Genomic DNA, 27075 nt, shown 5'->3' on the forward strand with positions numbered 1-27075 from the left:
CAGCAACATTGCGCAAACAGCAATATGATAATGACCAGGTCATCGGTTTTTAGGTGTTGCTTATGTTATGGGTCCAGGTTTACAGAACCCCAAAGTGTTTCATGGAGTTCAACCGACCCACAACTTTTAATAGATTGTGGTGTGGGAAGCACACGGCGTACTCTCCAGGTGTGATACAGCAATTATGGACAAATGGTTTTTAAAACAAAACAGTGTTTATTCTATGAACTCAAGTTAACCTTTTAAAAACAAACATTGAATATCTTAACACCCATTACTTCCAAGATAACCTCAAAAGACGACAACACTAAATAATCGTTCAAACTGTTCCTTTAAACATCTAAAAGACTTCAAACCTTCAAAAACAGACATGAGGTTACATTCAATATATTTATAGTCTTTGGATTTGCAGACATCAACAGACCAGCTCTGTGTTTCTTCATGCAGCTCTCAGCAAAACACACAGACACTCCCAGCTGCCTCCGCAAACTGAAACCAAAAGCAGAAGTGAGCTCAGCTCCTCCCACCCTCTGACATCACTTCAGTAATATGATCAGCTCCATTTCTTAAAGGTACATTGCTTAAACATCCATTTCTTAAAGGTACTCTCACATGACACTTAAGAGATAGATATTGGCCAGAAAACTGGAAAGAACTCATTGCTCTTCGAAATTGAGCGATAACAATTGGAAACGGAGTCAAATCCTGAACTACCATTCAACGTGATCAGGGTTGATCGGTGGCCTACTCCATATTCCTGTCTTTGCATCATATACCTTAATACCTTTTACTTCACAGCAAACAGAATTAAAATATAATTAACTGCCATTTGTGGAAGACCATTACAAACTTTGCCAGCCTTTGTGTGTAAAAGCATTTCCTAACTTTAATCCTGAAAGATCTAGCTCTTATTCTTGGGCTAGATCTCCTATTACTAGATTTCCCAATCAGCAGAAAGAGTTTTCATCTTTCTACCTCATCTGTTTTTTTAAATGGCTTTAAAATTTCTAGCAAATCGCCCGTTAGATTTCTAAATTCCAGGGGATACAACCCTAATTTGTGTAATTTCTCCTCATAATTTAGCCTTTGGGATCCAGGTATTATTTTAGTAAATATGCACAGCACTCCTTTCACGGCCAATATGTCTTTCCTTAGATGTGATATTGAATATAATGAATAGTCCCAGCTATTTTATAATTAGATTATATGCTCATTGTCCTTACTCCATCCTGCCATTCAGCCAACGTCTTAACCAGATCAATATTTTACCCTCAATTCCATGAATGAAATGAAATGAAAATCGCTTATTGTCACAAGTAGGCTTCAAATGAAGTTACTGTGAAAAGCCCCTAGTCGCCACATTCCGGCGCCTGTTCGGGGAGGCTGGTACGGGAATTGAACCGTGCTGCTGGCCTGCCTTGGTCTGCTTTAAAAGCCAGCGATTTAGCCCAGTGTGCTAAACCAGCCGCTTCAACATTAGCTAATAATCTTTTCTAATTACTTTATCCGATGCCTTCTGGAACTCATATAAATAACGTCACAAGCATTCTCCCATCCGGTAGTTTAATCACTGCTTCTAAAGAAACTACTCTTGCTGGGTGGGCTCTATTAAAGCACAATCCCAACTGGGCATTGCAATCAAGTCTGATTACAGCCATACAAAAGCAAAGTAATATTCTAAATAAAAATTGAAAATGTTGGAAATACTCAGCCAGTCAAGCATTTGTGGAAAGGAAAACAGAGTTTGATATTTTGTTTGAAAGGTTATCGACCTGACGTTAATACAGGAACTATGAGATCATGAGGAGAGGACCTAGTTATAGTGTCTCCCTCACCAGCCTAGGTAACATCATCTAACTCAGATCGTAGGACATTTCTGATCTGTGTAGTAATGACCAACTAATTCTTGAAGGAAATTCAAAGTGGGTTTTTTTGTGTCCAGAAATAATTGGCCCGTTTTCTTTTCAGAAGACGCAGGGATGAATGGTTTGATGTTCTGATACTTGCTGGAGCATAATTAGGGTTCAACAATTGGTAGTTAGAGCTTTGGATTAGGAATGGGGAAAACATCGGCCAGGATTCTGGTTCTCAATATTTATCTTGTGGCTCTTGCTGAGAAATGCAAAGGACCGAATTATACTGATATATTCAGCAGCATGAACAGCAAGTGTTTTCAGGCTCATGTATAGCCAATGTGAATTTGAATGATGCAATTAGAGCAGAATTTTTCCAAAGTGCAGGTCATGACCGACGGATGGGTCGAGGGCGGGCGTCAGGAGGGTTGGGGAGGAATTGATCGCAGCATTCCAGTAGTGGTCCCATTGCGGGGGAAGAGCCCTTTAGCTGCTACCAGCATTTTTATTGAGAATAGAGGCCGCTGCCACCTTTTAAATTAAAAAAAAAATGCGGCTGTGTGCACTCTTCCGGACAGAATCGGCAGCAGTCGGCATGTCATACGCCCTGCATGTACACTTGACATCAAGCGCTCTCTATGTACGTGCTTTTGGCTCCAAATCACAGAGGAGAGCTTCTTCCATTTTCTAGCTGCTGACAAGCAAGGCCTGAGGACTGTGAAGATGAATCGTTTTCTTACAAGTAAGAAGTGGCCAGAGACACACATAGGCAGTTAACCAACTGGACAGGATCTCACAACTGAATCTGCCAGAGAGAGCTGCACAGGAGAGTCCACGGCAGTACAGGGCACTGTGTTGGTGTTAGCTCTGTACAGAATTCCAGGGCCTCTGGTTAACAGCCTACAAAGAAGAAACTTAATTCAGGAACAAAGCAGTGGAAATATAATTTCTTGAGTTGTGGTTTTGTCAATTGTGCCAATGCAAATAAGAATGTAAAGTCATTGTGTGTTATATGCACAGAAGTATTGGCAAATTAGGGGAGAAGTTTCAGATTTTGAAAGAGAAATGGTGGGTGAAAATTCCTTTTTGAGGTTGAGGTCACAGAGTCAGTTATTAATTTACAGCTGAAGCCAAATGAAAAGACTACGCTGCTGTAACTGAACTGTGACACCATGAGGCTGTCAGCATTCTGGAGTGGCATCTCCCAGGAGTGTCCAGTGCTGAGTAAAACAAGCATTTTGTTGTTATTTCCCTTCACCACCTACATGCACGAGGTTGGATTTTCCATTTTCTCAAAGATGAAGACGCACAAAGAAACTGGCCGAAGTCTGCACCTGATATGCGCATTGCTCTCTCTTCCTGTGAAGAAGTGAGATCGTGAGGACCCAGCAGGTTCCCCTTTCGCATTAAAGGTAAGTGAAGGTGGCGTGGGTCGCAAAGGTCAGCCTGCTGGTAAAAGAGAGTACCGGGAAAATAAATTTGAAAAGCACCACAGTAGAGGCAGTCGAGTTTGGTAGAATCTGTCACCAAGCATCAGTAGAGGAGAAAGAAAACTGAAGGAAAAAAGACACAATGTAAAGAGTGAGCCTCAGCTAAAATGGACTTGGGCCACCTGAGGTCTAAAACTCATGGTAAAGCAGATAAAACTCCACTCAATCATGGAAAAATGCCATACTGTGCTGCTTCATGTGTGTTTACATTTTTGCGAAATAATTTCTTGCTCATAAATCAGTTAAATGTCAGTTTATATTAATCAATTATTACTTTAAAGACCATACAGGAGAGATTTGATTGCAATGGTCATATGAGCACTGGCCCAGGGATAATGTTGGGATTTGCTTTCATTTATAATTTCTGAATGAACCCTTTTTACCTGAGGAAACCTACCATGAAACAGATGTGCCATTCTGCTTGAACAGCTTAAACTGCAGTAAGCGGCTAACGAGAACTGATCTATACGGAAGCTGCATTTGCTTATTTTAAATTTGAGTAAGATCTTGCGTGACGGATTGTTTAGCCTCAGCTAAATTCTGAGATTATCAGTGCAAGTAGAAATTTTGTGCATGGTTTTATAATATCAGTTAAGTTTATGTCTTGCAAAAATGAGTTAGTATCAAAACTGTCTTTGTTACAGCATATAAACATATCTTTCCGTTGGTGGTTTGCTGAAATCAGCAACCCCCAGTAGCTTCTCTGGTAAACTGACTCCAGTGTGATGCTGTCTTGAACTTCTAGAATGGCGTAGACTGTTGCAAGTGAAATGATCTTGTGGGATACAGGCATTACAACCAGCCTTGGTGCCCTTGGCACAGAAAAGGGAAAGCTTCATTCAGTGCTAGAGAATGCTGTGCCAATTAACAAGTTGGTGCTTATAGGAGATAATCAGTGATTCTGTTTATTCATCAAAGTCCTTTAGCTTCTTCCCTTTCTCTTAAACTTGCATATTACACAAAGTACTATTGATTATAGATCCATAACGGGCTGGGATAGTTCCCCTTCATTTCTGGGAACTGCGTTTAATCCAGCCCAAAACAAGTCCCTCAATCTATCTCCCTTTCCTCAATCTATTGCCTTTTCCTCAATCTATCGCCCTTTCCTCAATAAGACTTCTTTGCTCAAGCTTTTGGTCACCGGATCGAATATCTCATTGTGAGGTGCGGTGTCATACTTTGTTTTATAATGCTCCTGTGAAGCGCCTTGCAATGTTTGTATTGCATTAAATCAGCCATATATAAATAACTTCTCGTTGTAAGGGAGCTGTGTGAAATGTATCTGGGCAATTCCAACTCCATCTCTGAGCATATCATTTTGTGTTCTGCTGTACACCCTGACTGGCAAAGAAATTGACCAAGAAGAACTACAGCACAGAAACAGTCTATATGACCCAACTGGTCATGGCCAATATTATTCCTTCCCAACGCACAACCTAACCCAATTATCAGTGCACCCCTTTTTCTCCTGTGGTGCTAATCATGTGATGGGAATAAGTGAATATTTTGTTTGTCAGAAAACCTTGATTATGGGCCATTTGTGGATATATCACTGTGCAGAAGAACATAATGTGGCCTGCAAGTCTAAAGTGTATATATCATGCCTATGTTGCAGCAGGTTCTGCACCAGATAATAAAAGTCAGCTAATTGGTTGATGGAGCAATGCACAAAGGAGGCTAAAGTACAATAACAAAACTTCAACTCAACATCAACCGTAACTTCGATTTATGTAGCACTTTACCAAAGGAAACTATTACATGGCTCTCAGATCTCAGGCTTAATAGGAAAAATGGACACACAAGAAGGTATTACTGGGCTTGGTGACCAACAGCTTGGTGAAAGACGAGGGGCAGGATCCTCCATCCAGCGATGCCGGAATCGTGAAGCACTGGCGGAAAATCGGGTGTCTGGCAAAAATCAAGGCAGACGCCAGGAGCTCAATTAAATGGAATGCACTGGTGCCTCGACAGTGGCGTGAATGCATTCTATGTGCAATAAATGCCATTGGCATATCACTAACGGGCCCACCCGTGTATTCTCCAGGCCTCCCGCGATGCTCTGGCTCCCCCAGGTGTAATTACCAATGCGAGGTTCACTTGTGGTAATTAACATCGGGTAACAGGCACCATGGCAGCTGAGGGAGAGAGTGGAACATAGAACATACAGTGCAGAAGGAGGCCATTCGGCCCATCGAGTCTGCACGACCCACTTTAAGCCGTCACTTCCACCCTATCCTCATAACCCAATAACCCCTCCTAACCTTTTTGGACACTAAGGGCAATTTAGCATGGCCAATCCACCTAACCTGCACGTCTTTGGACTGTGGGAGGAAACTGGAACACACTGAGGAAACCCACGCAGACACGGGGAGAACGTGCAGACTCCGCACAGACAGTGACCCAGCGGGGAATCGAACCTGGGACCCTGGCGCTGTGAAGCCACAGTGCTATCCACTTGTGCTACCGTGGAGGTAGGATATGTTCCAAAAGACGCAGCCGGGACTGGAGTGTCCAGGCAGGGACTGCCATTGCCACGGCCTGCAAGGCTTTTATTTTGCCTTGTACCCCACTGACCAGGCCCATGGTTGCGCAGAGCCACACCAGCCGTATGGGTTTCCCCACCTACAACCGGGCGCCATCCTGTCAGCGGCCACCTTATAGCCCATTGGACCCGGGTGGATATAGGGGTATGGATCTCATTAACACTCTTTCACCCCCTTGCAGAAAATGGATTTAAAATCCAACTAGGTTGCCATCTGCCTTGCCGCCACAGCCCTGGCAGATGCACTGAGGCTGTACAAGCAGGAGCTACTAGGGAAGGACCCTGCAGCAGCAGAGCTTGCCCTAGACAAACAGGAGCCAGCCGGTGAGGCTGGAGAGCTGGCCACCAACAGGCAAAGGAGGAGGTGGGAAGGAGACGCCACACTAGGCATTGTGTGTACCGGCAGCGCCTGTCATCCAAGGACCTGCTGGACCGGGCTTGTCGCTGAAGGTTCTGGCTGAGCAGGGGGACCATAGGACATATCTGCTGGTTCATGGCAAACCTGGAACCATGAGGGTATGTGGCCGTCGAGATGTCGGTTGTCCTGACCATTTTTGCCAAGAGGTCCTTCAGGTGCCGAGTGGGAACCAAGCAGTACCGTGCAGTTGGGTTTTCTGACATTTTGACAGCTGAGCAAGTCATTAGCTGTTTGAAAACTGTTGAGTGATCATTATGGACATTATAGTTTTTAATTACCGCCAACAAAATTATTTTTTCGGAAACCATGTTTCAAAAACATCCATTATCACAATTCGTTTGTTCAACCTCACGGGCATCTCACCAATTTGTTGGAAAGCTTAGAAATTTAGCCCCTGCTATGCCTTTCATAATATTTATTGCCTCTGAATCACATTTAAATGTAATCACCACTATTTGTATTTACACAAGTCCATAAATTATTACGTTGTATATTGGGTTACTGTACTATCTTCTGAGTTTACCTTTACGTACTGGCATTATCAAATTGGTGTCCATGTTTAATTTCGTAATTTGATTACTTACCCACCCTGCTAGTTCTTAAATTGTTACACAATGTTTATGTTCAGGAACCATATACCAAGATGGCTCCTGAATGTGACTATGAATTCACCGAGGGAGAATTCAGAATATCCAGTTCACCTAACAAGCACGTCTTTCAGGACTTGTGGTAGAAAACCGGAGCACCCGGACGAAACCCACGCAGACACTGGGAGAAGGTGCAGCCTCCGCACAGACAGTTACCCAAGCCGGGAAACGAACCCCGGTCCCTGGTGCTGTGAAGCAACAATGCTAACCACTGCGCTACCGTGCCGCCCCAGCACATCCTGGTCCTTTCATCCTTTTAGAGCAAGCAGTCAGGTGTCTGTAAGGTAACCAGCGTAAACTGAGCACTGTGTCTCTCAATCGCTGGCTTTGAAAGCAGACCAAGGCAGGCCAGCAGCACGGTTCGATTCCCGTAACAGCCTCCCCGAACAGGCGCCGGAATGTGGCGACTAGGGGCTTTTCACAGTAACTTCATTTGAAGCCTACTTGTGACAATAAGCAATTTTCATTTCATTTCATTTCATTTCTCAAGCGCCTCGTATAGTTAAGTAGTTAAACAGTGCTTTGATTTTTGACATTTACCCCATTGTAATGATTTACAATTCTTCTTTCATCTAAGGCCCCATTAGGTAAACACTTGTTATAATTTATGAGATTGAAAATCCCCCCCTCATTACATTCTCCCATTGGCAGGCCTTTGGAAAACCTCTTTGCAGATAGTATTATTTTGTAGTTTCATGCCTGCTTGAAAAATTGTTGACCATCTTCAATTCTATGCTGTTACCATTGTACAGCTCTTCATTAAAGCTATGCAGAGCACCAGTTTGTGGTTTGTTTGTCCTAGTTGGTTGTTTCTTCTCTAATGGAAATAGAGAATGCAAAAGATGAAGGCTAAAGTTAAAGGAAGGGTCAGCTATTAGGTATTGAGCTTTCATCTTTAATCTTCTGCAAGAGTTATGGTAAATCTGTATATTTTATTTGACTTTTAAACTGACTTGATGAATTACCACTTAGAATTATCTAAGACAAAATTTGAATCTTATTTTTCTTACCTTTTTTTTTCCAGGAAGGAGAGCTCTTTGTAAAGAAGATTGGAGGAGTGTTTGCATTTAAAGTCAAAGATGGCCCCGGTGGCAAAGAAGGATTATGGGTAGTGGATGTCAAGAATGGCAAAGGATCAGTGGATTTCAATTCTGGTACAATGAATTTTCTTCTCTGACGAATAGAAATGATTTTACTTTGCCCTTTCATCTTTAATACCACAAAAGGAAGCACCTGCATGCTGTTGTCGAGTTGTAACCTTTATTTATGACTTATTATTGGTTGTTGGAGGTTTGGGAGCATTATATGTAACACTCCCATATGTTATAACATTCCATGGCCACATTCCCCTGAATGAAGATTGCTGTCTAGCATCATGTTCCCATTAATATAATTGAAGCAGAACACAATATCATAAAGAGTTTTCCTGAAATTGTTTGCTGGTAAATTTCTCTGGCCAGCAATATTCTACAGTTTTGAGCTTCAGGGAAATAATACGGTACAAGAAAAGCAAATGGGATAACTGGAAATTTCAGTGAACGCAAACACATAATCATCCAAGAATTCCTGTAAACGTTTACCAAATAGTGTCCACCGTTTGTTGGATTTTCTCTTGCTGATGTAATCGCCTTGATATTTTTCACAGCAAGTAGCTGGAGGTATTAGATAGGAACCAAGTGAAACATGGGAGAGGGCTTCTGGAGCCTGAAAGACAAGAGACATTAGATTTCTTTAAAAATTCAGATTGAAGAATCATGAACGAACAGCACAAAGTCTAACCAAGAAAGTCTAAGTTAGAGCAGTGAATCCATTGTCATATCTGGTATAGAAAGAAAGATTGGATTGAGAGAGGGAGAATTTTTTAAAATCTCACACAAAACTTAAAAACTGGAGTAATAACACTGTCAATCACTGGCTAATGCAATGTATTGCTGTGCGAAGTTGAATAGAATATTTGCATATCAAAGGCTGTCAAGGGATTTCATAAGAACATAACAACCAGGAGCAGGAGTAGACCATCTGGCCCCTCGAGCCTGCTCTGCCATTCAATGAAATCATGGCTGATCTTTTGTGGACTCAGCTCCGGCCCGAACACCATAACCCTCAATCCCTTTATTCTTGAAAAAACTATCTATCTTTATCTTCAAAACATTTAATGAAGGAGCCTCTACTGCTTCACTGGGCAAGGAATTCCATAGATTCACAACCCTTTGGGTGAAGAAGTTCCTCCTAAACTCAGTCCTAAATCTACTTCCCCTTATTTTGAGGCTATGCCCCCTGGTTCTGCTTTCACCCGCCAGTGGAAACAACCTGCCCGCTTCTATCCTATCTATTCCCTTCATAATTTTATATGTTTCGATAAGATCCCCCCTCATCCTTCTAAATTCCAACGAGTACAGTCCCAGTCCACTCAACCTCTCCTCGTAATCCAACTCCTTCAGCTCTGGGATTAACCTAGTGAATCTCCTCTGCACACCCTCTAGTGCCAGGACGTCCTTTCTCAAGTAAGGAGACCAAAACTGAACACAATACTCCAGGTGTGGCCTCACTAACTCCTTATACAATTGCAGCATAACCTCCCCAGTCTTAAACTCCATCCCTCTAGCAATGAAGGACAAAACTCCATTTGCCTTCTTAATCACCTGTTTGCACCTGTAAACCAACGTTTTTGTGACTCATGCACTCGCACACCCAGGTCTCTCTGCACAGCAGCATGTTTTAATATTTTATCATTTAAATAATAATCCCTTTTGCTGTTATTCCTACCAAAATGGATAACCTCATATTTGTCAACATTGTATTCCATCTGCCAGACCCTAGCCCATCCACTTAGCCTATCCAAATTCCTCTGCAGACTTCCAGTATCCTCTGCACCTTTTGCTTTACCACTCATCTTAGTGTCGTCTGCAAACTTGGACACATTGCCCTTGGTCCCCAACTCCAAATCATCTATGTAAATTGTGAACAGTTGTGGGCCTAACACTGATCCCTGAGGCACACCACTAGCTACTGATTGCCAACCAGAGAAACACCCATTAATCCCCATTCTTTGCTTTTTATTAATGAACCAATCCTCTATCCATGCTACTACTTTACCCTTAATGCCATGCATCTTTATCTTATGCAGCAACCTTTTGTGTGGCACCTTGTCAAAGGCTTTCTGGAAATCCAGATATACCACATTCATTGGCTCCCCGTTATCTTCCGCACTGGTAATGTCCTCAAAAAATTCCACTAAATTAGTTAGGCGCGACCTGTCCTTTATGAACCCATGCTGCGTATGAGAATGGGACAATTTCCATCCAGATGCCTCGCTATTTCTTCCATGATGATAGATTCCAGCATCTTCCCTACTACCGAAGTTAAGCTCACTGGCCTATAATTACCCGCTTTCTGCCTACCTCCTTTTTTAAACAGTGGTGTCACGTTTGCTAATTTCCAATCCGCCGGGACCACCCCAGAGTCTCGTGAATTTTGGAAAATTATCACTAGTGCATTTACAATTTCCCTAGCCATCTCTTTTAGCACTCTGGGATGCATTCCATCAGGGCCAGGAGACTTGTCTACCTTTAGCCCCATTAGCTTGCCCATCACTACCTCCTTAGTGATAACAATCCTCTCAAGGTCCTCACCTGTCATAGCCTCATTTCTATCAGTCACTGGCATGTAATTTGTGTCTTCCACTGTGAAGACCGACCCAAAAAACCTGTTCAGTTCCTCAGCCATTTCCTCATCTCCCATTATTAAATCTCCCTTCTCATCCTCTAAAGGACCAATATTTACCTGAGCCACTTTTTTGTTTTATATATTTGTAGAAACTTTTACTATCCGTTATTATATTCTGAGCAAGTTTACTCTTATAATCTATCTTACTCTTTTTTATAGCTTTTTTAGTAGCTTTCTGTTGCCCCCTAAAGATTTCCCAGTCCTCTAGTCTCCCACTAATCTTTGCCACTTTGTATGCTTTTTCCTTTAATTTGATACTCTCCCTTATTTCCTTGGATATCCATGGTCGATTTTCCCTCTTTCTACCGTCCTTCCTTTTTGTTGGTATAAACCTTTGCTGAGCACTGAAAAATCGCTTGGAAGGTTCTCCACTGTTCCTCAACTGTTTCATCATAAAGTCTTTGCTCCTAGTCTACCTTAGCTAGTTTTTCTCTCATCCCATTGTAATCTCCTTTGTTTAAGCACAAAACACTAGTGTTTGATTTTACCTTCTCACCCTCCATCTGTATTTTAAATTCCACCATATTGTGATCGCTCCTTCCGAGAGGATCCCTAACTATGAGATCAGAGATCATAGAATTTACAATGCAGAAGGAGGCCATTCGGCCCATCGAGTCTGCACCGGCTCTTTGAAAGCGCACCCTACCCAAGGTCCACATCGCCACCCTATCCCCATAACCCAGTAACCTCACCCAACACTAAGGGCAATTTTGGACACTAAGGGCAATTTAGCATGGCCAATTCACCTAACCCACACATCTTTGGACTGTGGGAGAAAACCGGAGCACCCGGAGGAACCCCATGCACACACGGGGAGAATGTGCAGACTCCGCACAGACAGTGACCCATGCCGGAATCGAACCTGGGACCCTGGAGCTGTGAAGCACTTGTGCTAACCACAATGCTACCGTGCTGCCCATCATGAATCAATCCTGTCTCATTACACAGGCCCAGATCTAGGACCGCTTGTTCCCTCGTAGGTTCCATTACGTACTGTTCTAGGAAACTATGGCGGATACATTCTATAAACTCCTCAAGGTTGCCTTGACGGACCTGGTTAAACCAATCGACGTGTAGATTAAATTCCCCCATGATAACTGCTGTACCATTTCTACATGCATCCGTTATTTCTTTGTTTATTGCCTGCCCCACCACTATTTGGTGGCCTATAGACTACTCCTATCAGTGACTTTTTTGCCTTGCTGTTCCTGATTTCCAGCCAAATAGATTCAACCTTATCCTCCATAGCACTGATGTCATCCCTTACTATTGCCTGGATGTCATCCTTAAATAACAGAACTACACCTCCCTTACCATCCACTCTGTCCTTCCGAATAGTTTGATACCCTCGGATATTTAACTCCCAATCGTGACCATCCTTTAACCATGTTTCAGTAATGGCCACTAAATCATAGTCATTCACGATGATTCGCGCCATCAACTCATTTACCTTATTCCGAATACTACGAGCATTCAGGTAAAAGTACACTTATGTTGGCTTTTTTACCTCTGTTTTGAATCTTAACACCTCGATCAGTAACCTCTCCTAAGTTATATTTCCTCTTATATTTTCTCCTAATTTTCCTTGCCGTTGAACCGATATCTTCCTTTTATTCCTTTTAGTATTACTGGGCCTATTCACTGAGCTCCCCTCAATCACTGTACCTTGTACTGTCGCCCTTTTTGATTTTTGACTATGGCTTCACTGCCTTACACTTTCCCCCTTACTGCCTTTTGTTTCTGTCCCTGTTTTACTACCGTCCAACTTCCTGCATCAGTTCCCATCCCCCTGCCACATTAGTTTAAACCCTCCCCAACAGCTCCAGCAAACACCCCCCCAGGACATCGGTTCCAGTCCTGCCCAGGTGCAGACCGTACAGTTTGCACTGGTCCCACCTCCCCCAGAACCGGTACCAATGCCTCAGGAATTTGAATCCCTCCCTCTTGCACCATCTCTCGAGCCACGCATTCATCCTATCTATCCTGACATTCCTACTCTGACTAGCTCGTGGCATTGGTAGCAATCCTGAGATTACTACCTTTGAGGTCCTACTTTTTAGTTTAACTCCTAACTCCCTGAATTCAGCTTGTATGACCTTGTCCCGTTTTTTACCTATATCGTTGGTGCCTATGTGCACCACAACATTTCAAGCCCTTTGAAGTTCACTGGGCTTTCGAGGATGCCTCTGACACTTGTAACAGCTGCTGCTGTAAAGACTTTTGTCTGAAGCAGCAGATGTTACAGAAGGGTAATCTTTCACCCGACTGCCTTGGCTGCTCTTCAGCTTTCAAGCACGGGTCTTTGATGTGGGGGGGGGGGGGGCGTCCTGATGGGCACTGATGTGGAGAGTCTGTTGAGGTCTGATGGGGGTTCTGGGAGGCCTGTGTTGTGGATGTGGTGGGAGGCTTGGGTCACCGTTGTGTGCGTGCTGTGGTGGAAGGGGGGGAAGGATGCCTCTACTTGTCAGCGGAGGTGGTGGGGAGCAGGATTTGCATTGGAGGGGGGGGCACCACTCCTATTGTCAGCAGAGGCCAGGGGCAATTCTACTCTGGCGGGAGCACTCAGTCTCCAGAAGGGAGGATCTAGCCCCATATCTTCAGAACAAGTACGAGCAGTTTGTGTTTCATCAGTGCATTTGAATGGGATCTAAACAGCAAGTTGACATTTGCATGAAGCTAATGACATGCTTGACAGTAACTTCGCTATTTCTACATTAATCAAGCAACTGCATAAAGTCACTTTGGCATTTGCACATGGCTTATAGCCTGTTATTTATTTTGACAGTGATTATGGGGCCAATATTTAGGATTATAGAACAGTTCAGAAGTTCTTAAAATCAATCCAATCTTTGTTTTCCATTTAAATACAAATCTGAGTGAAGGCATAGGGGAGATGGGATAAGGCATTTCAGTGCTTTTAATTTTCTCACCGAGTACATAAGAACTAGGAGGAGGAGTAGGCCATCTGGCCCCTCGAGCCTGCTCCGCCATTCAATGAGATCATGGCTGATCTTTTGTGGACTCAGCTCCACTTTCCCGCCTGAACACCATAATCCTTTATTCCTTTATTATTCAAAAAACTATCTATCTTTATCTTAAAAACATTTAATGAAGGAGCCTCAACTGCTTCACTGGTCAGGGAGTTCCATAGTTTCACAACCCTTTGGGTGAAGAAGTTCCTCCTAAGCTCAGTCCTAAATCTACTTCCCCTTATTTTGAGGCTATACCCCCTAGTTCTGCTTTCACCTGCCAGTGGAAACAACCTGCCTGCATCTATCCTATCAATTCCCTTCATAATCTTATATGTTTCTATAAGACCCCCCCTCATCCTTCTAAATTCCAACGAGTACAATCTCTCCTCGTAATCCAACCCCTTCAGCTCTGGGATTAACCTAGTAAATCTCCTCTGCACACCCTCCAGTGCCAGTACGTCCTTTCTCAGGTAAGGAGACCAAAACTGAACACAATACTCCAGGTGTGGCCTCACTAACATCTTATAGTTGCAGCATAACCTCCCTAGTCTTCAACTCCATCCCTCTAGCATTGAAGGTCAAAACTCTATTTGCCTTCTTAATCACCTGTTGCACCTGTAAACCAACTTTTTGCGACTCATGCACTAGAACACCCAGGTCCCTCTGCAGCATTTTTTAATATTTTATAATTTAAATAATAATCCCTTTTGCAGTTATTCCTACCAAAATGGATAACCTCACATTTGTCAACATTGTATTCCATCTGCCAGACTCTAGCCCATTCACTTAAACTGTCCAAATCCCTCTGCAGACTTCCAGTATCCTCTGCACTTTTTGCTTTACCACCCATCTTAGTGTCGTCTGCAAACCTGGACACATTGCACTTGGTCCCCAACTCCAAATCATCTACATGAATGAGTAACATCATTACTTCGTCTAAAATACACAACAATACTTTTGCAATTAATGCAAATCTATGAATCTTGCGTTATATCAAAGCCTCCACTTGCAACAAGCTGAACGCATGAAGCCTGTCCCATATGTTGGCACTTTTAAGCAATTAAATGTTCGTATTTCATGTTGAAACTCAGCAGGCAATACAGACCAGCAACTGATAAATGTAAGTGAGGGAAAGCAGCATCTAAAGCTGAATCTGCTGAAGTAGATTTTTTAATGTGGTGAAGTAAATGCTTATTACAATCACGAAGTATAACTATTTGTGAACTGTGACAAATCTGCGCATGGGCAACAGTCAGCAAAATGTCTCACGGGCCACATTCCGACCCTAGATGGGCCGCATGTGGTCCCCGGGCTACAGGTTGCCCACCACTGGTATAAATACTGAGCACTGTTATCAACTACAGGGACAGCAGGAATGTGGAATAAGCTGTCTGCGGAGAAACCTGTGTAATTGAATCTTAAGAAGCTATCTACCCAAATTTGTAATTGTGGCATCATAAGACCATAAGACATAGGAGCAGAATTAGGCCACTTTTCCCATCGAGTCTGCTCTGCCATTCAATCATGGCTGATATTTTCTCATCCCCATTCTCCTGCCTTCTCCCCATAACCCCTGATCCCCTTATTAATCAAGAACCTATCTATCTTTGTCTTAAAGACACTCAGTGAATTGGCCTCCGCAGCCTTCTGCGGCAAAGCGTTCCACAGATTCACCACCCTCTGGCTGAAGAAATTCCTCCTCATCTCTGTTTTAAATGATCGCCCCTTTAATCTGAGATGGTGTCCTCTGGTTCTAGTTTTTCCTACAAGTGGAAACATCCTCTCCACATCCACTCTATCCAGGCCTCGCAATATCTTGTACGTTTCAATAAGATCCCCTCTCATCCTTCTAAACTCCAACGAGCACAGACCCAGAGTCCTCAAACGTTCCTCATACGACAAGTTTTTAATTCCAGGGATCATTCTTGTGAAGCTCCTCTGGACCCTTTCCAAGGCCAGCACATCCTTCCTTAGATATGGGGCCCCAAACTGCTCACAATACTCCAAATGGGGTCTTACCAGAGCCTTATACAGCCTCAGAAGTACATCCCTGGTCTTATATTCTAGCCCTCTTGACATGAATGCTAACATTGCATTTGCCTTCTTAACTGTCGACTGAACCTGCACATTAACCTGAAGAGAATCATGAGCAAGGACTCCCAAGTCCCTTTGTACTTCTGCTTTCCGAAGCATTTCCCCATTTAGGAAATAGTCTATGCCTAGATTCATTCTTCCAAAGTGCATAACCTCATAACTTTTCCACATTGTATTTAATTTGCCATTTCATTGCCCACTCTCCTAGCTTGTCCAAGTCCTTCTGCAGCCCCCTTGCTTCCTCAACACTACCTGTCCCTCTACAGATCTTTGTATCATCTCCAAACTTAACAGTGCCTTCAGTACCTTCTTCCAGATCATTAATGTATATTGTAAAAAGTTGTGATCCCAGCACAGAACCCTGAGGCACACCACTAGTCACCGGCTGCCATCCTGAAAAAGACCCCTTTATCCCCACGCTTTGCCTTCTGCCAGTCAGGCAATCCTCTATCCATGTCAGGATCTTACCCTGAACACCATGAGCTCTTAACTAATTGTAGCGCACAATGACTTACGAGAGAGACGAATAGAGATGAAGTCGATGAGGCTTTATTAAGCGTGACTTGTTCCCCGCAGTTCAGCAACAGACTGGAGCTGCGGGGAGAAGCCCAGGTTCTTATACTCCGCCTTCAGGGCGGAGCTAGGGATCAACAGCCAACCAGGACCCGGGATCTGTCAGCCAATAGCATCACGGCTTCACAGTCCCACATGACCCCTAATGCATACTACCACATTCACCCCTTGTTAAAAATGAACCCGGCGGGGTGGTGCTTCGCATGGTGGTAGGGGTTTACAAGGCTGGTCCTGGGAGGAGAAAATTTTTGGCATGTCCTTTCAATGTTCTACACTTTGCCCTACATTGGGCTATGTACAGGGTTTGTGAACTATTTACAATATTCGTAAGAGGAAAAAGAACATTCTCGTTAAAGTCCACAACATTCTTGTGTTACACCGAGGCCACGAGTCGAGCGGGCGGTCTGGTCTTCCTTGTCGATTGCCTCAGCCCCGGTGGTGGTGCAGGTGCTTGTTTCCGCGTTGTCGTCTCCGGGAGCTTTTCGGTGTCTGCTTCTGTTTCACTCCTGGTCAGACATGGGAGGAGGACCGATCCTCCCGGGAAGGGGGCGGTCGCGGGGTGCGCCGGTGGCAGGGAGGGGGTGATCGGTGTCGGGGGGGTGTGCGTGTTGCCGGCGAGCGCCAGGTCTCGCAGGGAGACCATGTCCTGTCGGCCGTCGGGGTACGCCCCGTAGGCGTACTGCGGGTTCGCGTGGAGGCGATGAACCCTCTCAACCAACAGGTCCGACTTGTGCGCCCGCACATGTTTCCGGAGCAAGATGGGTCCTGGGGCCGCCAGCCAGGTCGGCAGCGACGTTCCGGAGGAGGACTTCCTGGGGAAGACAAGGAGGCGCTCATGAGGCGTTTGGTTAGTGATGGTACACAGCAGCGACCGGATGGAGTGGAGAGCGTCCGGGAGGACCTCCTGCCACCGTGAAACTGGGAGATCCCTGGACCGTAGGGCCAGTAGGACGGTCTTCCAGACCGTGCCGTTCTCCCTCTCTACTTGCCCGTTCCCCCGGGGGTTGTAGCTGGTCGTCCTGCTCGAGGCTATGCCCTTGCTGAGCAGGAACTGGCGCAGCTCGTCACTCATGAAGGAGGACCCCCTGTCGCTGTGGACGTATGCGAGGCAACCGAACAGTGTGAATATGGTGCTAAGGGCTTTAATAACTGGCCGCTGTCATGTCAGGGCAGGGGATGGCGAAAGGGAAACAGGAGTACTCGTCCACCACGTTCAGGAAGTATGTGTTTCAGTCGGTGGAGGGGAGGGACCCTTTGAAATCCAGACTGAGGCGTTCAAAGGGGCGGGAAGCCTTGATCAGGTGCGCTGTATCTGGCCTGAAAAAGTGCGGTTTGCACTCTGCGCAGATGTGGCAGTTCCTGGTGACAGTACGGACCTCCTCCACGGAGTAGGGGAGGTTGCGGGACTTTATAAAATGGTAGAACCGAGTGACCCCCGGGTGGCAGAGGTCCTCGTGGAGGGTTTGGAGACGGTCTATTTGTGCGTTGGCACATGTGCCGCGGGATAGGGCATCGGACGGCTCGTTCAGCTTTCCGGGACGGTACAAGATCTCGTAGTTGAAGGTGGAGAGCTCGATCCTCCACCTTAAGATCTTGTCATTTTTAATTTTGCCCCGCTGTGCATTATCGAACATGAAAGCTACCGACCGTTGGTCAATGAGGAGAGTGAATCTCCTGCCGGCCAGGTAATGCCTCCAATGTTGCACAGCTTCCACTATGGCTTGGGCTTCCTTTTCCACTGAGGAGTGGCAGATTTCTGAGGCGTGGAGGGTTCGGGAGAAGAAGGCCACGGGTCTGCCCGCTTGGTTATGGGTGGCCGCTAGAGCTACATCGGAGGCGTCGCTCTCGACCTGGAAGGGGAGGGACTCGTCGATGGCGCGCATCGTGGCCTTTGCGATATCCGCTTTGATGCGGCTGAAGGCCTGGCGAGCCTCTGTCGACAGGAGGAAGGTAGTAGTCTGTATTAGTGGGCGGGCCTTGTCTGCATACTGGGGGACCCACTGGGCGTAATATGAAAAAAAACCCAGGCATCGTTTCAGGGCTTTGGAGCAGTGGGGAAGGGGAAATTCCATAAGGGGGCGCATGCGTTCGGGGTCGGGGCCTATTATCCCATTGCGCACTACGTATCCCAGGATGGCCAGCCGGTTTGTGCTAAACACGCACTTGTCCTCGTTGTATGTGAGGTTCAAGGCGTTTGCGGTCTGGAGGAATTTTTGGAGGTTGGCGTCGTGGTCCTGCTGATCGTGGCCGCAGATGGTTACGTTGTCGAGATACGGGAACGTGGCCTGTAACCCGTGTTGATCAACCATTCGGTCCATCTCCCGTTGGAAGACCGAGACCCCGTTTGTGACGCCAAATGGGACCCTTCGGAAGTGGTATAGTCGCCCATCTGCCTCGAAGGCTGTGTTCTTGCGGTCACTTGGGCGGATGGGGAGCTGGTGAGAGGCGGACTTGAGGTCCACGGTGGAGAAGACCTTATATTGGGCAATCCGATTTACCATGTCGGATATGCGGGGGAGAGGGTACGCATCTAGCTGTGTGTACCTGTTGATGGTCTGGCTATAGTCTATGACCATCCTTTGCTTCTCCCCGGTCTTTACTACTACCATCTGTGCTCTCCAGGGACTATTGCTGGCCTGGATTATGCCTTCCTTCAGCAACCGCTGGACTTCGGACCGGATAAATGTCCGGTCCTGGGCGCTGTACCGTCTGCTCCTAGTGGCAACGGGTTTGCAATCCGGGGTGAGGTTTGCAAACAAGGATGGCGGTTCAACTTTGAGGGTTGCGAGGCCGCAGATAGTGAGTGGGGGTATAGGGCCGCCGAATTGAAACGTTAGGCTCTGCAGGTTGCACTGGAAATCTAATCCCAGTAATGTGGGCGCGCAGAGTTGGGGAAGGACGTAGAGCCTGTAGTTTTTAAACTCCCTTCCTTGCACCGTTAGGGTCACTATGCAGAACCCTTTGATCTCTACGGAGTGGGATCCTGCAGCTAGGGAAATCTTTTGCGTACTGGGACGGATGGTCAAAAAACAGCGTCTTACCGTGTCGGGGTGGATGAAGCTTTCGGTGCTCCCGGAGTCGATCAGGCATGGTGTCTCGTGTCCGTTGATCAGCACCGTTGTTGTCGTCGTCTGGAGTGTCCGGGGCCGTGCTTGATCCAGCGTCACCGAGGCCAGATGTGGTCGTAGTGTCTCAGCGTCTTCTTCGGACCCCGTGGTGCCGTCGATGCTGGGGTCCTTTGTTGTCATCCAAGATGGCGGCATCCATGAATCGCACGCGGCCGGGGGTGGACAAAATGGCCGCCCCCACGGATCGCACGTGGTCGGGGGTGGACAAAATGGCCGCCCCCATGCATCGCACATGGCTGGGGGGTCACAAGATGGCGGCGCCCATCCTCCCCTCGTGGTGGCCGGGACCCAAAATGGCGGCGCCCGCGGGTCGCACATGGGGCGCTGGGGGGGTTGGGGAGCGTTTGGGATGCGCTGGACTCTTTCTTCTCCGGGGACAGCGGCGACCCCCCGGGACCGGCACACAGCCGCGAAAAGGCCCTTTTTCCCGCAGCTCTTGCAAGTCGCTGCGCGGGCTGGGCACCGCTGCCGGGGGTGTTTCGCCTGCCCGCAGAAATAGCAGCGGGCCCCCCCGGGATGATCTGGCGTCTTAACCGCGCAAGCCTGTGAGGGAGGGGGGGGGTTGTTTGTCGCGACGGGGGTCCACGGAGCCCAAGGGGCTGCCGCGCGGTCGGGGCTGTAGGCGCGGGCATTTTGCGAGGCCACATCTAGGGAAGCTGCGATGGCCCGTGCCTCAGAGTCCTAGCGACTCTTTTTCTAAAAGTCTTTGGCGGATTTGGGGAGAGTTCATACCTGCCACAAACGGAATTAACATGTCCGTGTGTTCAGTCGCGTTTACCGGCGGGCAGCCGCAGCCCCGTCCCAAAATTAGCAGCGCGGCGTAGAACTCCTCTAGCGATTCTCCGGGACTTTGCCGTCTCGTTGCGAGTTGGTAGCGTGCATAGACCTGGTTCACTGGGCGAACGTAGACGCTCTTTAGTGCTGCGAGCGCCGTCGGGAAATCCTCTGCGTCTTCTATGAGAGGGTAAATTTCCGGGCTTACCCTTGAGTGCAGGACCTGTAGTTTCTGGTCTTCTGTGATCCGGCCGGGGGCCGTTCGGAGGTAGCCTTCGAAACAAGTCTGCCAGTGTTTAAAAACTGCTGCCGCGTTCACTGCGTGGGGGCTGATCCGCAGGCATTCCGGGGCGATCCTGAGCTCCATAGTCCTTTAAGCACGCTTAATAAATTGTAGCGCACAATGACTTACGAGAGAGACGAATAGAGGTGAAGTCGATGAGGCTTTATTAAGCGTGACTTGTTCCCCGCAGTTCAGCAACAGGCTGGAGCTGCGGGGAGAAGCCCAGGTTCTTATACTCTGCCTTCAGGGCGGAACTAGGGATCAACAGCCAACCAGGACCCGGGATCTGTCAGCCAATAGCATCACGGCTTCACAGTCCCACATGACCCCTAATGCATACTACCACACTAATTTAACAGTCTCCTATGCAGCACTTTGTCAGAGGCCTTCTGGAAATCTAAATAAATCACGTCCACTGGTTCTCCTTTGTCTAACTTGCTTGTTACCTCCTCAAAGAATTCTAACAGATTTGTCAGACACGACCTCCCTTTGACAAAGCCGTGCTGACTCAGTCTTATTTTACCATGCACTTCCAAGTGCTTTGCGATCTCATCTTTAATAACAGACTCTAAAATCTTACCAATGACCGAAGTCAGGTTAACCGGCCTATAATATCCCGTCTTCTCCCTCCCTCCCTTCTTAAACAGTGGTGTTATATTTGCCACCTTCCAGTCCTCTGGGACCCTTCCTGCTTCCAGTGATTCCTGAAAGATCATCACTAATACCTCCACAATTTCCTCGGCTATCTCTTTTAGGACCCTGGGGTGTAGTCCATCTGGTCTAGGTGACTTATCCACCTTCAGACCTTTCAGTTTCCCCAGAACCTTCTCCTTTGTAATGGTCACTGCACTCACCTCTGCCCCTTGGTTCTCCTGGAGCTCTGGCATCCCCTGGTGTCTTCTACCGTGAAGACTAATGCAAAGTAACTATTCAGTTCGTCTGCCATTTCTTTGTTTCCTATTATTACTTCTCCAGCTACATTTTCTAGTGGTCCAATGTCTATTTTTGACTCTCTTACCTTTTATATATTGAAAAAATCTCTTCCTATCTTCCATTATATTACTAGCTAGCTTGCACTCGTACTTCATCTTCTTCCCCCTTATTGCTTTTTTAGTTGTCCTCTGCTCGCTTTTAAAGACTTCCCAATCCTCTGGTTTCCCACTAATCCTCGCAACTTTGTAAGCTTTTTCTTTAGCTTTTATGCTGTCCTTGACATCCCTGGTCAGCCATGGATGCCTTGTCCTCCCCTTAGCATGTTTCCTCCTCCTTGGGATGAATTTCTGTTGTGCCTCACTAATGACCCCCAAAACCTCCTGCCATTGCTGTTCCACTGTCTTCACTGCTAGGCTCCTTCTCCAATCAACTCTGGCCAGCTCCTCCCTCATGTCTTTGAAGTTACCCTTATTTAATTGTAATGCCATTACATCTGATTGCAGCTTCTCCCTCTCAAACTGCAGGGTAAATTCTATCATATTGTGGTCACTGCTCCCTAAGGGTTCCTTCACCTTCAGTTCCCTAAACAAGTCTGCCTCATTACACATTACCAAATCCAGAATTGCCTGTTCCTTGGTAGGCTCTGTCACAAGCTGCTCCAAAAATCCACCTCTTAGACATTCCAAAAATTCAATTTCTTGGGATCCACTACCAACCTGATTTTTTCAGTCCACCTGCATATTGAAGTCCCCCATGATTATTGTAATATTGCCTTTTTTACATGCCTTTTCTATCTCCTGATTTATTTTCTGCCCCACATCCTGACCACTGCTTGGGGGCCTGTACATAACTCCCATCAGGGTCTTTTTACCTTTGTGATTCCTCTACCCACAGAGATTCTATGCCTTCTGATCCTATATCACTCCTTGCTATCGATTTAACTTCATTCTTTACTAACAATGCAACCCCGCCCCCCTTTGCCCATCTGCCTGTCCTTTCGATAGGACATATATCCTTGGATATTTAGATCTCAGCCCTGATCCCCTTGCAGCTACGTCTCTGTGATGCCCACAACATCGTACCGGCCAATTTCAATGTGTGCAACAAGCTCATTTACCTTGTCACTTACTGCTTTTTGTTTCTGGCCCCGTTTTACTTCCCCCCCCGACTTCCTACATCAGATCCCATCCCCCCGCCACATTAGTTTAAACCCTCCCCAGCAGCTCTAGCAAACACCCCCCCCCCCCCCCCCCAGGACATCGGTTCCAGTCCTGCCCAGGTGGAGACCGTCCAGTTTGTATTGGTCCCACCTCCCCCAGAACCGGTTCCAATGCCCAGTAATTTGAATCCCTCCCTCTTGCACCATCTCTCGAGCCACGCATTCATCCTATCTATCCTGACATTCCTACTCTGACTAGCCCGTGGCACTGGTAGTAACCCTGAGATTACTACCTTTTGAGGTCCTACATTTTAGTTTAACTCCTAACTCCCTGAATTCAGCTTGTAGGACCTCATCCCGTTTTTTACCTATATCGTTGGTGCCTATGTGCACCACGACAGCTGGCTGTTCACCCCTCCCCCGCCCAAGAATGTCCTGCAGCAGCTCCGAGACATCCTTGACCCTTGCTCCAGGGAGGCAACAAACCATTCCTGGAGTCTTGATTGCATCCACAGAACCGCCTGTCTATTCCACTTTTGATTCAGTCCCCTATCACTATTGCCCTGCCATTCTTCTTCCTGCAGATATTTTTTAAAAGGAGATTGAAAAGTTGCAGAATAAATATACACCGTTTATAAATGAAGGAGGTTATAAGTTTCATAATATCATGGAGTAAGTAAATGAGGTTAGAGATTGGGAGGCATGGTGTCACAGTGGTTAGCACTGCTGCCTCAGCACTAGGGACCTGGGTTCAATTCCGGCCTTGAGTGACTGTGTGTAGTTTGCACTTTCTCCCTGCGTCTGCACGGGTTTCCTCCGGGGAATCTGGTTTCCTCCCACAGTCCAAAGATGTGCTGGTACGGTGGAATGGCCATGCTAAACTGCCCCTTGGTGTCCAGGGATGTGTAGGTTAGGTTAAGGGGTTGGTGGGATAGGGCAGGGAAGTGGGCTTGAGTGGAGTGCTCTTTCAGAGTGTCAGTGCAGACTCGATGGGCCAAAAGGCCTCCTGCTGCAGTGTAGGGATTCTATGATTCTAAAACAAAATTGGGAGCTTGTGTTTACAGGTGCTCATTCCAGCAGAAGCTTAAATCTGCCCCAAAGTTTGGAATATGAAATGGAATTGTGTCTTTGAATTGTTATATACCATCTGGAGTCATAAAAGCTGAAATCTCCTTTGCCCTTTCGGATAAAGGTACCTGCCAGTAACCTTTAAGTAAATCCAGTTTGGAAAGTGTCCCACTTTCTCAATGCAATCCTCCAAACGTGGGATAGGATAAGAGTCAGTTCTTGTAACTGCATTAACCTTTCTATAGTCCACACACAACCATTGGGTTCTATCTGGTTTAGGTACCGTCACTGTGGGTGAGCTCCATTGGCTGCAACCCACTTCAGTTATGCCATTTTTAAGCATACTCTCAATCTCTTTGTTAACCTGTGCCAATTTAAAAGGGTTAAGTCTATGTGGATGTTGTTTGATTGGAACAGCATTTCCCACATCTACATCATGTATAGCCATTTTAGTACTTCCCAATTTATCTCCACAAACTTGCCTGTGTGATATCAATAACTCTTTCAGGTCAGTTTGTTTATCCTCTGGAAGGTAACTCAACAATTTATCCCAATTTTAAGAACATCCTCATTTTGCAATTTAATTTGAGGTATGTCAAATTCACAGTCATCTGGATTTGGTTTGTCACTTTGAGTTAGAATCATTAAAACCTCCTTTTTCTCTCCTTCCCTTTCAAAGTACCTTGTAAGCATATTCACATGATACACGGGGTGAGTTTTCCTTCTATCTGGCGTTTTTACCATATAATTCACCTCACTTAATTTCCTTTCAATCTGATAAGGTCCACAAAACCTTGCTTTTAAAGGTTCAACCACCACTGGTAACAACACTAAAACTTTATCTCCACTGGCAAAACTACGAACTTTGGATTTCTTGTCCGCGACCCGTTTCACCACATTTTGTGCAACTTTTAAATGTTGTCTAGCCAATTCATCTGCTCTATTTAATCGTTCCCTAAAATTTGGCACGTAACCCAATAATGTAATTTCCGATTTCTCACTCACCAATTTTTCCTTAATCAATTTAAGTGGTCCTCTTACCTCATGACCAAAAATTAGTTCAAAAGGACTGAAGTTGGTTGACTCATTAGGTGCATCCCTAATTGCAAACAGTACAAATGGAATTCCTTTATACCAATCCTCTGGAAAATCGTAACAATAAGCCCTCAACATTATCTTTAAGGTCTGATGCCACCTTTCCAACGCTCCCTGCGATTCTGGATGGTACGCAGTTGATTTAAATTGTTTTATTCCTAAGCTATCCATAACTTCTTTGAATAACCTTGAGGTAAAATTTGATCCTTGATCCGATTGTATTTCTGTGGGTAGTCCATATCTGGTAAAGAATTAAGTAACTCTTCCACAATCATTTTAGCTGTAATATTACGTACTGGAATGGCCTCTGGAAACCTAGTAGACACATCCATTATCGTCAAAAGATATTGATTCCCACTTTTCGTTTTAGGAAGCGGTCCTACGCAATCAATTTGGACCCTTGTAAAAGGTTCCTCAAATGCTGGAATGGGTATTAAGGGCGCTGGTTTTATCACTGCTTGAGGTTTCCCTATCACTTGACATGTGTGACATGATCAACAAACTTTAACTGCATCTTTATGTAGTCCAGGCCAATAAAAATGTTTTTGTATTTTTAGCTTGAGTTCTCCTTATTCCCAAATGACCTCCCACTGGTACCTCATGTGCAACTCGCAACACCTCCTTTCTATACCCTACCGGCAATACTACTAGATGAACTTCTGCCCACTTTTCATCCGCCTGCATATGTAACGGTCTCCATTTTCTCATCAAGCCATCACTTTTACGGTAATAACACTCTGGTATTCACTCAGATTCCTCTTCCATATATGCTTTCTGATACATCCTTTTTATTTCTACATCTTTCTGTTGTGATTCCTCCAATTTTCCTGAAATAAAAATATCCACCTCATCCTCCACCTGTTCTTTTTCAACCATCTGATCAAAAATCGTTTCTGATAATGGCACTTCAACTTTATCTTCACTCTCTGATTTCTCCTCTTGTCTTAACCTGTGACTTTGCGACCTTGTTACTACACAATCCGGAAAAATCCCAGGATATTCGTCCTTCAACACTTCAGTTGGCTGATTTTCCACTGGCTTGTCAACCACAATAGGCATCACTCCCACCTGCGATCCAGCTATATCATTACCCAAGATAAACTGTATTCCTGGACAAGATAATTTCTCTATTACTCCTACTGCCACTTCACCACTCTTCACTGGACTTTCCAACCTTACCTTATATAATGGAACGCTACTCCTCTCACCCTGAATTCCACATATCACCACCTTTTCTGGCAACATTCTTCCCAAACTACATAACTCCTCATCTCTTACCATTAAAGATTGACTAGCTCCCGTATCTCTTAAAATTGTGACTTCTTTACTTGCTCTTCCTGATACACATGAGTTAACTTTACCCACACAAGTAAATTCTTTAACGAGATCTGGCACCTTCTTATCAATCACCTCTTGATCAGGCTGTACAATATTTTGCACCTCCTTCGCTTCACTTGGGCTTTCCTTTACCATTTTAACAAACCCCACTGTTTTATCCTGTTTTACCATATCAGCCTTCCCAGTGCTTGTCTTCAACCACCAACTCTGTGACTTTACATTGCCTAGTTTATTACAGTGAAACATTTGAAACTTTTCCTTTCTTTTCCACCCTCCTGGATTTTGTTTTTAATCTGAGGTACACTCTCCTTATTATCTCCCATCAGATCACCTTTGCCGTTACCATAGAACATAGAACATTACAGCGCAGTACAGGCCCTTCGGCCCTCGATGTTGCGCTGACCTGTGAAACCACTCTAAAGCCCATCTACACTATTCCCTTATCGTCCATATGTCTATCCAATGACCATTTGAATGCTCTTAGTGTTGGCGTTTCCACTACTGTTGCAGGCAGGGCATTCCACACCCTTACTACTCTCTGAGTAAAGAACCTACCTCTGACATCTGTCTTATATCTATCGCCCCTCAATTTAAAGCTATGTCCCCTCGTGCTAGACATCACCATCCGAGGAAAAAGGCTCTCCCTGTCCACCCTATCTAATTCTCTGATCATCTTGTATGCCTCAATTAAGTCACCTCTTAACCTTCTTCTCTCTAACGAAAACAGCCTCACGTCCCTCAGCCTTCCCTCACAAGATTTTCCCTCCATACCAGGCAACATTCTGGTAAATCTCCTCTGCACCCTTTCCAATGCTTCCACATCCTTCCTCTCATGCCGTGACCAGAATTGCACGCAATACTCCAAATGCGGCCGCATCAGAGTTTTATACAGCTGCAACATGACCTCATGGCTCCGAAACTCAGTCCCTCTACCAATAAAAGCTAACACACCGTACGCCTTCTTAACAACCCTCTCAACCTG

The 27075-nt window shown here is 45.7% G+C and overlaps 1 protein-coding gene across 1 annotated transcript in view; it reads left to right on the forward strand.

The window, feature by feature from the left end:
* scp2a (sterol carrier protein 2a) overlaps positions 1 to 27075 on the forward strand; it is a 123733-nt gene that overhangs the window by 84378 nt on the left and 12280 nt on the right. Inside the window, exon 14 of the mRNA XM_072511016.1 lies at positions 7975 to 8104. Within this exon, the coding sequence (XP_072367117.1) occupies positions 7975 to 8104 (130 nt within the window). The remainder of the gene's footprint in view (positions 1 to 7974; positions 8105 to 27075) is intronic.

The sequence above is a fragment of the Scyliorhinus torazame genome, chromosome 7, assembly GCF_047496885.1.
Source record: "Scyliorhinus torazame isolate Kashiwa2021f chromosome 7, sScyTor2.1, whole genome shotgun sequence".
Taxonomy (NCBI): domain Eukaryota; kingdom Metazoa; phylum Chordata; class Chondrichthyes; order Carcharhiniformes; family Scyliorhinidae; genus Scyliorhinus; species Scyliorhinus torazame.